At 39.1% G+C, this 12,168-nt stretch overlaps 1 protein-coding gene and 1 long non-coding RNA gene across 12 annotated transcripts in view; one reads left to right on the forward strand and one right to left on the reverse strand.

The window, feature by feature from the left end:
- Positions 1 to 12,168, forward strand: part of LOC120409228 — a 146,532-nt gene that overhangs the window by 69,129 nt on the left and 65,235 nt on the right. The window lies entirely within an intron of this gene.
- Positions 1 to 12,168, reverse strand: part of ARHGEF3 (Rho guanine nucleotide exchange factor 3) — a 267,112-nt gene that overhangs the window by 34,839 nt on the left and 220,105 nt on the right. For all 7 annotated transcript variants that reach the window (XM_039546934.1, XM_039546928.1, XM_039546935.1 and 4 more), the window contains one exon: positions 4,201 to 4,308. In XM_039546934.1, the coding sequence (XP_039402868.1) occupies positions 4,201 to 4,308 (108 nt within the window). The remainder of the gene's footprint in view (positions 1 to 4,200; positions 4,309 to 12,168) is intronic.

Consider the following 12,168-nt stretch of genomic DNA (forward strand, 5'->3'; position numbering starts at 1 on the left):
GTCACAAGTTGCAGCGGAAGGGAGACAGAGTTAACCTCTGTCCTCAGTTCTAGTTAAAGTTATGTTTGAGTACTATTTGATCTCATTCCCAGTTTGTAAAGTGAAGAATAGAGCTGTGAACGGGATTAAATTTAGGAGCTGAAAAACAAATCTAGATTGTAATTATCTAGATTGTCCTTTCAATCTGTATTATCAAAGATTTGTGTCAAATGGATAAATGGATACCAGTAGATGGATAAATGTACCAGCTCATTACGGAGCACTCTGCTGATGTACAAAAAAGGTAACTAATATGGACAAAATGAAACCAATGCTGTATTTTTATCATCATCCAGTCTACAGTGCGGTAGGAAGCAGAAACACAGCAAATGAGTAGTCAGGAAAAAGAATTAAACTCATTACTACATGCTTCTTTTGTGGAAAATGCTGATAAACCATTTGCAAAATAATAATATTGAGAAATAAGAAACAAAAAAATCTATTAAAAAATACCAAAAAAATTCTGGAGTAGCTAAGAATACATCTAAAAAGCAGCACTATACTGTCCTCAGACTTAGGGCATGTTCTCAGTGAATCTGCATGTGGAAAATCCATTAATATAAATGGAAATTCCACATGTGCAGCTTGGGGAAGTCATACCCTATGGATTTTCTCCAATTTTACATATTTCTTCCTTTCAAAAAGGATTGTATATTGTGACAAAGTTCCTCCTCTACCTTGGTGGGTCCTGTGCTTATTGGCGGATTTGCTCGCCTCAGAGATCTTCTCCTCTGGTGGAACCCACAGTCCGGGTCAACTCCTCCTGTGTCTGATCAGGAGTTGGGAGGTTTGGGGGGAAATCCGGGCCTGCCCTCTACTCCAGGTTCCAGCCCAGGACCCTGTGGATTGCAGCTGTCTATAGTTCCTCCTGTAACAGCTGCATGACAGCTACAACTCCCTGGGCTACTTCCCCATGGCCTCCTCCAAACACCTTCTTTATCCTCACCACAGGACCTTCCTCCTGGTGTCTGATAATGCTTGTACTCCTCAGTCCTCCAGCAGCACACCCTCTCACTCTCTGCTCCTTGCACCTCTTGCTCCCAGCTCCTCACACACATCCCACAAACTGAAGTGAGCTCCTTTTTAAACCCAAGTGCCCTAATTAGCCTGCCTTAATTGATTCTAGCAGCTTCTTGACTGGCTGCACGTGTTCTAATCAGCCTGTCTGCCTTGTTTCCAGAAAGCTCCCGATTGTTCTGGAACCTTCCCTGTTACCTTACCCAGGGAAAGGGGACCTACTTAACCTGGGGCTAATATATCTGCCTTCCCCATTAAGTTCCCTTCGTTTAGCCCTATGACCTCACTCCCGATCCTGTTTTTTTCCATTGGTTGTCCCACGTAATTATTTGGTATCACAGACCTGTGGATCCTCCCCTTAGATTGGGGGGAGTCCTTAAGCAGTGGCCGGGCTTTGCCCGCCCACTTCCTGGATACCAATAGGATCACTCTCCTGTAGCCATCTGGCCTGACCCTGTCAAAATATGAAAGTTTTGTTAAAAATTTCCATAGGAAATTCAAAATTTTTCTAAACTTTTATAGCAACAGTTGCAGTGGTCTGCGTTTTCAAAGTTCTTTGTTGTTGGTGATTTCTGTCATGTTATGGAAGCAAAGAATCCGTTGTTAACTTGTGCAAAATAAAAAATAAAAAATCCTTCTGGACTGAGGTACACTAGCAATCTAGCTACAATGTATTGATGATTCTGCCATGTGGAAAACCTCAACATCTTGAATACACCCTTATGGTGTATTTAACACTCAAGGACTAGAAAATTAAATTTTAAAAAAAAATACATTGAAGAGAATCTCTCTCTCTCTAGAGTGGAGTGGCAGTCACTTCATTAAGCAGATATATGGGCACCAGAGGATTTGGGTGGTGTTTTTTAATTGACAACCCTAGAGATTAATATCATCACATATGGTTGAACAGAACAAGTATAGCAATGGCAGTGCAAGTTTCCTGACATCGATTCACCGATGTGCCTCTAACCATTTTCCTAAGGGACCACCTCTGAGTGTGAGAAAGTAATCTTCTTGCCCATTCTGTTGTTGGCCTCACCTGCAACTGCTAATAGAGACTTTTAGGACCAACTGCGAAAGAGGTGGCATCCATGCAAAACCAATCACTAGGAAAAGGATTTAATAATTCCAGCTCTTTTTGCAAGAGCTAGTGCTCAGCCAAATAAGTAATATATATTCCAGTTACAATTACCTGAGATGGATTTAGATCTATTACCTGGAGAATAAAAAGGTTCATGCCCCTTTACAGAATTTTCAAACCACGTAGTTCCCTAGGGAAGGTGGTTTGAATAACTGCATCCCTTAATCGTCTTATATTTTAATCTACTGCCAAGTTTTTTTTTAAAACCGTTAAAAAAAATAAAGATTTTTTTCCAGTGCTAAGACCATAACACAAAAACCTGTACAACTCTGACAAAATCTATCAAATACATGCACACAACTCAAACTAAAAATCAAGGGAAGCTGTATACATATTAATGAAAACAGAATTTAATCTCTTGAAGTCTAAATTATACCTTCCAAATACAGTATTATATAGCACAAGTCTGTCTCAAATGCAGCCCCATGGAACCGATCGTATGAGTACTTAACTGAGCACAACAGCTGTTAAAGGCTCTGAAAAGGGAAGTGCCAGGCTCAGAAATAAAATCTTGCCAAAACCTAATTTACTTTCCACACTCCTGATAATGTAGCCCTTCTTTTAGAATCAGACCAAATTTTTCTTAGAGGGACTATAGGCATCTCTTCTCTAGCCACACTACAGTATACCTACTGGATCAAACACACTGAGGTGAGTTCAAACATCTTGCCTATCTCCCATATCCATAAAGGTTGCTTTTGTATGCAGAGCTATGCTCTTTCAACAACATATTTAAGGAATACCAGATATATTGCTAACCAAATGCTGGCATGTCTGCTTCCTAGATAAACTATTACTGCAGAAAAACATATTTTCATGGCTCTTTACTCTGTTTAAGTATTTGTCAGAAGAACCTCCATGTAGAAATAAAATAAAATTAACTCATAGCTGCAGTAGAGTCATGATTAAGTTACCTTTAACAGATATTATTTCTTACTAAAATAGAGATATTTTATTCATTCTCACTCTTCAGAGAGCTTAAGCTTGTTCTATAACTCACTGTACATTTTAAGTGTACTTTCTCAAACACCTACTATTTTAGTGGGGGGAAATGGCACACTCCTGCAAAGCACTGAATGCCCACTATGAGATGCTCAATTGCCTCAGCTCCTCCTGAAGTCACTGAAATTAAGGTACTCAGCCTCTTGCAGGGGACATGCAATATTCTGTAGGATCAAGTCCTACATGAGTCTCCAAGCATCTCGTACTCTATATGGTGCACTTGTAAGTTTGAGAGACCTACAAACAAGGCAGAATATCTTCAGAATAAAATGTAAATTTGAATTGCATTGTTATTTGATTGCTTTTTAATTATTTAAAATATTCAGCTTTGACATATGCTTTGAATGTTTGCTCAAGGCTCTATTTTCCATCTCATCACCAGACTTTTTGTCCACTGGAGGTCTAAGTTCACTATTAGTAGTGGGGATTCAGCAATATTACATGCAAATGGATTATCTTAAACTGTACTGCTCCACTTTAAAATGTCATTTAAAAGTATGTCAAAGGTGCCTGAGCATATGGCACCCTTTTAAATATATCTTTAAAACTCACACCTTCAAGAGTCAAAGATATATTAAACATACCTTCTCGAGCAACTGGGCTACACATATATTTTTATACTGGTTTCTTTATCTCTGTCATAACATCAAGAATGGATATATAGTTGCAGTTTGTTTCTTAAAGATTTCACAGGAAACATAAGCATTCTATGTCAGAAAGATTATTATGGTGGTGAATGATGACACAGTTATAACAGCACCAGAGCACTTTCACTTGCCATTACTGAGGTTTACACTGTTCATTACCACTGCCCCTTTTATGTTGGGGGAAAAAAGTTTTTCATTTTTTCCATAAAGATATGTGAGATACTCAGATATGCATACATATACACAAAATAAATTTTGAAAAGCACAACCCCTAAAAGCATGCGATAGCATACCTGTGCATCTCTTATTGAAAGGCAGATCTGAACATTAAACACAGAAATATATTATCTTTACCTGAAGTGTTTGACTGAACCGCTTTAATGGGGTTGCCCGCACAGGAGGAATGAGGCTTGCTAGTGATGTAACTCTAGAAAGAGGCTTGACCCGTTTGTTACTAGGCTCCTGTAGTTTAAAGAAAAGGGGTGGGGGGGCGGGGAGAGAGAGAACATGAAAAAGGCATCAGAAAAGCTTTTATGCTAGTTTTGTTAATTTTCTAATGTGAGCAACATAGACACACAGCTCTGGTTGTAAACAAATAATTCTAGTTTATAATGCTGGCAATGACAGATTACCCTTGCTTGGTGCATACAGATCTGAGCAATGGCTGAAATATCATGTAGTAGGCAGAAGTAGTGGCATGACCAGGAAAGACAAAAAGGCACAAAAAAGAGCTCCCTCCATATATAGCATCCTTCTACTGAGATACTCCTTTTAAAATGGTCTGTTTGCAGGGGAGCACCCCTCAAACTGAAAAGTGCTCTGCAGCTAATGCATATTTTGATGACCTTGTCATTGAAGGGAACATGTACAAATACAAAAAATTCCAACCCCATTGTTTTTGCTCTGTCATTGTAAGTATGTAGTTCTGCATTTGATAAACATTTTATTCTAAAAAGTACAAATGACACAAACTTTTTTTGTTTTAATGTGTTTGTATTTACATGTAAATATACATGCATGTGCATATTCATATAGATGTGTACACACAGTATATATTTAAATGAAATAAAAAAAACTTCAACAAAAATCTACTGTAAAAAAACTAATACTTTTCTTCCCTCATACACTTTTTAACCTATAGAATGCCTGCTTTTTGTGAAGTATAATATTCCATTTGTTTTGCATACAAAAAATGAAAATATAAACAATAAGTGCAATACAAGGAAAGATTACAAATATGTAAAAACAGAAGTTACCCTTGGCTTGCTAACCTCCATCTGACATTTAATGGATCTTGAACAGCACATGCAAAAGGCTACTTTTGACAGAAAAAGAGCCAAACCTTCCAAGTGAAGTTAAAAAACCCATCCAACATCATATTTTAAGTATATCCTATAGCAGTTCATCTTTCTTTTTCAGCCATGTTTATAAAGTTTGTGTAGGCATCCTCTACCTCCAGTTTTCTAGACAAATCCTTAGGAGAATGTACCATTTCATACTATTCTTTTGCTCAGAGATATGAATCCTTTTAGAGATGTGGCTTTCCCATCCTTCCTGGTATTTAGAAAAATTCCAGAAGTATTAACTCACGATTTTCATTACTGGTCAGCAATATTCTGTTTCATTAGCACAGCTACAGAGAAGAAAGATGAGAACCAGCAAATAATTTATTTCTCAGCAGGCAGAGCGGCAACTCCATAAACATCTTGTGAAACGCAGGACCAAATTGTTAACAACCCCCCTCCCCCCCAAAAAATAATCAATTTCCCCACACATGGAATGTGGTGCTACAATCACTTCAGCACCAAAATAAAATAAAAAATTCAGCCTGCACTCTTATCTTCATCATGAAGGTGCCATTCAGATTCTTTCCTTTCCAGCAACCATCTCTTTGACACAGCTTTTTTGAAGGAGCATTTTTTTTACGTCACTGCAGCACGACTGGCATACTGAACACACTACAGAATCTTTCAGCTTTGACTAGAATTCTCATCTGACTGGCACCTCCGTCATCAGCTGTTTTGTTTATTTTTTAAATTCATAATGCCAATCCACTAGCTTCCCATAGTAAAGACTGCTTGTCATTAATCATACTGCACTGCAGTGAAAGGACACTGAAGTCCCAAGGCGAAGCGAGTGCTACTGTATACCTAGCAGCAGAGATTACTTGGGCATGTGTTATCTCTAATGCTACTAGAATCTGGTATTTAGAACTATGCAGACTGAGGAATCAGGCCAGCAAGAAAGGCAAATATATCTTCCCAGAAAATAGACAAAGGGGACCCTTGAGAGAGAATTCTCCTCTCCCCTATTGCTATACCATTTTCCACAGGTTTGGCATCTTTGCTGCTCTGTATGTGGTCTTTGGTCAAACTGGAATTATGTTTCTGATATAATGGCCCAAAGTCATCTCTGGAGTAAAGAGATGTAATTTGGCCCTACATTATATCACAGTGTAACCTGCTTGAAAGTTAGATTTTTAATTGGAATTTGATTTTCTATTAGAACTGTCTATTAATCTCTGTGCATATTAACAAATCTCTCTCTCTCTCACACACATTTTCAATCTCAAAATTTAAATGCAACAAACAACAAATACTAAGATTTTAGCAATGATATTGTGATGCCCATTAAGAATCCCCAAAAGGAGGGTAAATTTTGTTACAAAGCAAGTAAATTCATATTCCACTGTGTCTCTTAAGTGTCTTGTTCAGGACCACTGAGAGTGAAACTTGAATTACCCTCTTTGAGCAAAGTCTGAGACTAGTTGATAAACAGAAAAAAAAAGCAAAAAAAAGCCTAGACCTACTTTGAATTTTTTATATACTCAGTGTTTGTCTGCATCTGCAGTTTATTAATGGCTACAGAAAGACTGCAGGTGAAGGGCTCAATCCTGTACCTAATTTTCCCAACTGTCTGGGGTTCATAACCTCAAACAGCCATGTAAATTGATGCACAGCAGCAAGTAACCCTGGAGAAGATTATTCTGTGAAAAAGAAGGGAAACCACCATCCCTTTTGGAAGATAGGGGAAAAGGAGGAAGAGAAAAGATGTAAATTAATTCCCTGAACCCCTGCTCCATCCCTGAACAGCCCTAACCCTATCTGAACACTCCTTTTTCCCCACATGGGGTTGCAGGAGTTATTTTACGGTTCCAGCAAGAGGAGAGGGAAGAACTAGAAACAGGTTCCTTAACCTTTTAAAAATAAACCATTTCACTATTCTGCAGGGGATTGTGAGGTTTGCTATGTGGCAATCTTCATTCTTATATCCAAACTGCTCAGGAGACAAAATATTTTCACTAGTCTCTGTACTGCAGAGGTTACCTGTCTGTAAATGTAGACATCAAGGAGAAGAAGAAATCAACCTAGTTGCCTCCACTAGGGGCTGCTGCAACCACAAGAAGGATAGGATATGACTACAGCTGCCAGCTGTAAAAGAGCCAGAAGTCATTGTCAGAACCTACTACAGTAGCCACTGGAGTCACAATAAGCTGACTAGGTCACATATATGTGGGTTTGTTCTTTGAGGTCTTATTCCTCCCATCACACTGATCCATTTTACCTACGGCACTTAGTTCTGATAGCAAAGGGGGTTAAACTAAATGGGTAGTATAGATTTTTATCAAAATCTAAATTATTAGAATCTGTAGAACAAATTGAAAGGGCTCATACAAACAAATTTAAGAATAAAATCAAATCAACACACATCTGCAGTGTTTGCAGGACTCACTCCGAGACAGTAATTCAAGATAACATTGCAGTGTCAGACACTTTGGAAAATGAATCCAGGGTCTCCATCTCCACATTAGGTTTAAAGAAGGAATTTGAAGTAGATAATCTTATTGCGTTGAACTTTCTTTAAACAAGAAAATAAGTTTTTTTCATAGAATCATAGAATTCAAGATCAGAAGGGACCATTATGATCATCTAGTCTGACCTCCTGCAAGATGCAGACCACATAAGCCGATCCACCCGCTCCTGAACTAATTCTCTCCCTTGACTCTGCTGTTGAATGCTCCAAATCATTACTTAAAGACTTCAAGTAGCAGATAATCCACCACATTTTTGCATACAAATGTGACAGTTCGGGACTATGCCTGGGTCAAACTGTGAATGCCATGGTTTGAGAATGCCATTTTGTGACTATAAACTTCATTGCGACTTTCAATTTGCGGAGTAACCTCCCTGCTGCTTCAAGACATGGTGAAAACTAGTCTAATCTAGACACGGTCAGTAAATTCTGGATAGCGTGTGCTCATACTAGGGAGTCAGCTAAGTTTGGTTCTGAGATACCACATCATATTGTGAGGAATAAACAAACAAGCTGGAAGAGAGGAGTACTCTAGAAATATAAAACTTTGCTCCTTCACTGTAAGTACCCAATGGTACTTATGTATTATACCTCATAGCTTCTGTTTTAATATGACTCACTCCCTCTAAAAATAAGCCTTGATTTACTAAAACCCAGGGTAGTTTTAAGACTGCTGCACAGGAAGGGGAAGTAATAGCCATAGAGAGCGCTTACACCTCATAAGATCAGCATTCTGCTTTTTGGTGTCTGGGGAATGCATCTATCATGCAGATTCACTCATGTGGAGCCTAGCAGCCCCAGATGGTAGCCACCTCCTCATGCAGCCCTTCTGTCAGTTTTCTCCCAAATAGTGTTTAAGTCCTTTCTGCTCTTTCTTCCACTGCATCATAAGCTAGAAAATGGTAATTTTTAAATTATGTGGCATCTTAACCAAAAAGTAAGTAATACATCTATTTTTGAATCTGCATAATCATATTATACACAGGCCCCCGCTTAAAAACCCCGAGCCTTAATATCTAGGACCCTATTCTGTGGTGTGCTGAGCACTCAATCCCTACTGAAGCCAATTAAAGTTGAGGATGCTTGGCACCTCAGAGGATAGAGCTCTTACATTCTTGCAATTTACTGAGTTCTAAGCTGATATTGTTTGCTCTTCACTCAACAAAACAGCATGCAGTAGTACGATATGTGGGTAGAAAAGTCTGAAGCAGGGGCCAAGAGCCCTTGCTGTCATTCAACTCAACCACAATGCAAAGGGACTCTCTTATTAGTTTATTTAAAGAACGGGAATTCCCCAAAGTTCAAAGTGAGAGCCTGCTGGTCAAATTGAGTTAAATCTATTGCATAATACTGGTTAGTTTTCTATACTGTCTCATTAAACCAGGCACCCCACAACCTCCTCATTTCCACACACTGTTGGATAAAGCACTCTAGTAAAGGTCAGTTTTAAGTTTTCTTAGCAGAACCCCGCTCCACCACCCATATTGTCTGCAGAATGACAGAAGCAATGACCTGGATAACATATGCTTGGATAACATATGCTAGAAAACTCATATAGTATACGAACAGGTGCCATACAACAGGGCTCTATTTGACTTGCTACCTAATTCTGAAATTTATTTTGATGTGCTCTTTTAGGCAATGTAGTAATTTTTACCTTCTAACAATTAAAGTCTGAGTGTATATGAGCTGATCACAATTGTTTTTCCACCCGACTTCCTGCACCCCTTATCAGCAACTTCAACAAGGGGACTGTGTGTTACATGCCTGGTGTTGAATTTAACAAAACAAGCCTAAACAATCCTCTGAGGAGTCATTATACCTTTGTCTATGGCAACATGCAACACTATCACCACCACATTGTATAAATTTGTCTGATTATTTAGCACGTTCTTTATAAATTCACAAAAAAAAGTTTCAATCCAGCCTCCAAGCAATAGTGATAATAGAAACCTAAAGAAACTCAGCATTTTAATATATAAACATCTTCCCAAAATCTTCATCAGAAAAGGTTGCAAATGAAGCTCTTAGCAAACAAAATAAATGAAATTGGCATGGATCCATTAACTATGCTTCTTAGTCAATATATCATGGGAAAGTGGAATTAGTAGTATTGACAGTTAGTGTCCAGAATACTTCTGGATCTGTCTATCTTTGAAATAAAAAGAAAATTCTATACAAACCCAAATCAGTTTTTGTTGTGTTTTTCTTGTCACACAATCAAAAATACACTAGTTACCTTCCTTTTTATCCTACCCCCTTTATCTATGTAAATCTAGTAAAGTAGGTGTTCAAAGTATTAACTCCTTGACAGTGCAGCATTCATTACTGGTAAAGGGTTTAATTCTGGAAAACAAATTAGCCTCAAAGGGGTTAACAGTGTCTCTAAAAGCTGAAACAGTGCAGTGTCTTTGTTTCAAACACAGTCCACAAGTGTTGCCAGTAAAATAAAACAGAACCAATCTGTTTCAGACACTATATTTCTGGCAAGGTTTCCATACTCATTTACTTTAATCGTTATTAGTTTTTAGTCAACATTTTAAGAGTATGTCAACATTTGTCATGGCAGAAAGCCCAAAATTATGATTAGTCGGCTACTGGTTAAATTGGCCCACGATTAAGAAGTTCTAATAAACATTCTGGAGTTCAGTAGAAAACCACATTCAAGTTCTGTTCCACAGGATATTACAAATACTTAACCTTCACCAAAATTAAACACACTCACACGGTACAATAGGTTCTCTCTCAGTACAGCAAATATTTCACCTAACAGTAAATTAAGTCATGCCTAGGCAGCGTTTATGCTGGTTTAGAAATTTAAAAGTAGCTGTTCCTTGTGAAAACAGAATTAACTCTTCAATCAGTAAGAGCAGATGAGCTAACTCTAGGGCCCTATCTAGGGCCCGAGTTCCTTAGCTTGAGTTAGCTGGCATGAGATCAACAGCAGAACTGGAAAATGAGCTGCACAACAGCAGATTGGATGTTCTAACCCATACAATTCTCAGGGCTGATCTGCACTACAAAGTTAGGTCAACATAGCTAAGTTGCTCTGGTGAGTGAAAAATTTACACCCCCGAGAGACATACAGTAGTTAAACTGACCTAAGCCCTGGTGTAGACACCACTAGGTTGACAGAAGAATTCATCAACATAGGTTCCTGCTTCTCAGAGAGGTGCATTTACTACAGCAACAGAAGAACCCCTCCTGTCACAAGCATTATACTATAGCAGTGCCTCTGTAGCATTTCTAGTGTAGATGTACCCTCAGTAACCAATGGGAATCCTTGGATCAAGCATAGAACTCTCAGTGGTTTCCTGAGCCTTGAAAGCCCACTTTTGGTGTATTTTTATTAGCTGCAGAAGATTTACCTTTGCCTCCCGATAAATTTGGAACATTTCTAAGCTAAGTAGTGTTAACTCTTGTAGAGCTGTAGGAAGCAGAGGGTGGGGGAGTGTATGTACTATAAATGCAGCCTGAGATACTGTTACAGCTATTAGGAACCTATCCTTAATTGCCTACAAAAATCCATCCCAAATCACAGGAAATACATCAACCTGAAAGCACTGCCAGGAAAAGGAGAGGGAAGTGAAGGGGAGAGATTGAACTCACAATGTAATTAATCCATATGATGCGTGGACACAGATGCCTTGATTATCAGCTAAACTGCACTCATGGAGTATCTCTGATAGAAGCAACTCTGGTTCTTTCCTACAAAACCACTGGTTAGCACCACTTGAAACCCCCCTACCAGCTTGTGGTAGTAGTAGGTCTGTTATCCTCTCATAAGAAGATAGAAATAGCCATACTGGGTCAGACCAATGGTTCATCTAGCACAGTATCCTGTCACTGACAGTGGCCAGATGCTTCAGAGGGAATCAACACAACAGGACAATTTGGAATGATCCATCCACTGTTGTGCAGTCCCAGCTTCTGGCAATTGGAGGTTTAAGGACACCTGGGGCATGGGATTGCATCCCTGACCATCTTCGTTAATAGCTATTGATGGATCTTTCCTCCATGAACTTATCTAAATTCTTTTTTAACCTCGTTATACTTTTGACTTTCAGAGCAACCCATGGAAATGAGTTTGACAGGTTGGTTGTGCATTCGGTGAAGAATTATTTCCTTGTTTGTTTTAAACCTGCTACCTATTAGTGTCAGTGTTCACATATAATGAACCAGTAAATTGCAATAATCCAGAGTCAATTGAACTTGAGTACTGTGTTACACAGCAGGGGTTCTCAAAGTTTTTCTTTCTGAGGCTCTCCCCAGTATGTTATTAAAAACTCCACAGCCCCGCCACAATTACTGTTTTTTTGCATATAAAATCCAGGGCCAGTGTTAGGGAGCAGCAAGCAGGGCAATGGCCCAGTGCCCCACACCACAGGGGAGGCCTGCAAAGATAAGTTGCTCAGGTTTCGGCTTCAGCCTCAGGTGACAGGGCTTGGGGCTCTGGGCTTCAGCCCCGCGTAACGGGGCTTCGGCTTTCTGCCCTGGGCCCCAGTGAGT

Source organism: Mauremys reevesii, linkage group 7, assembly GCF_016161935.1.
Source record: "Mauremys reevesii isolate NIE-2019 linkage group 7, ASM1616193v1, whole genome shotgun sequence".
NCBI classification, from domain to species: domain Eukaryota; kingdom Metazoa; phylum Chordata; order Testudines; family Geoemydidae; genus Mauremys; species Mauremys reevesii.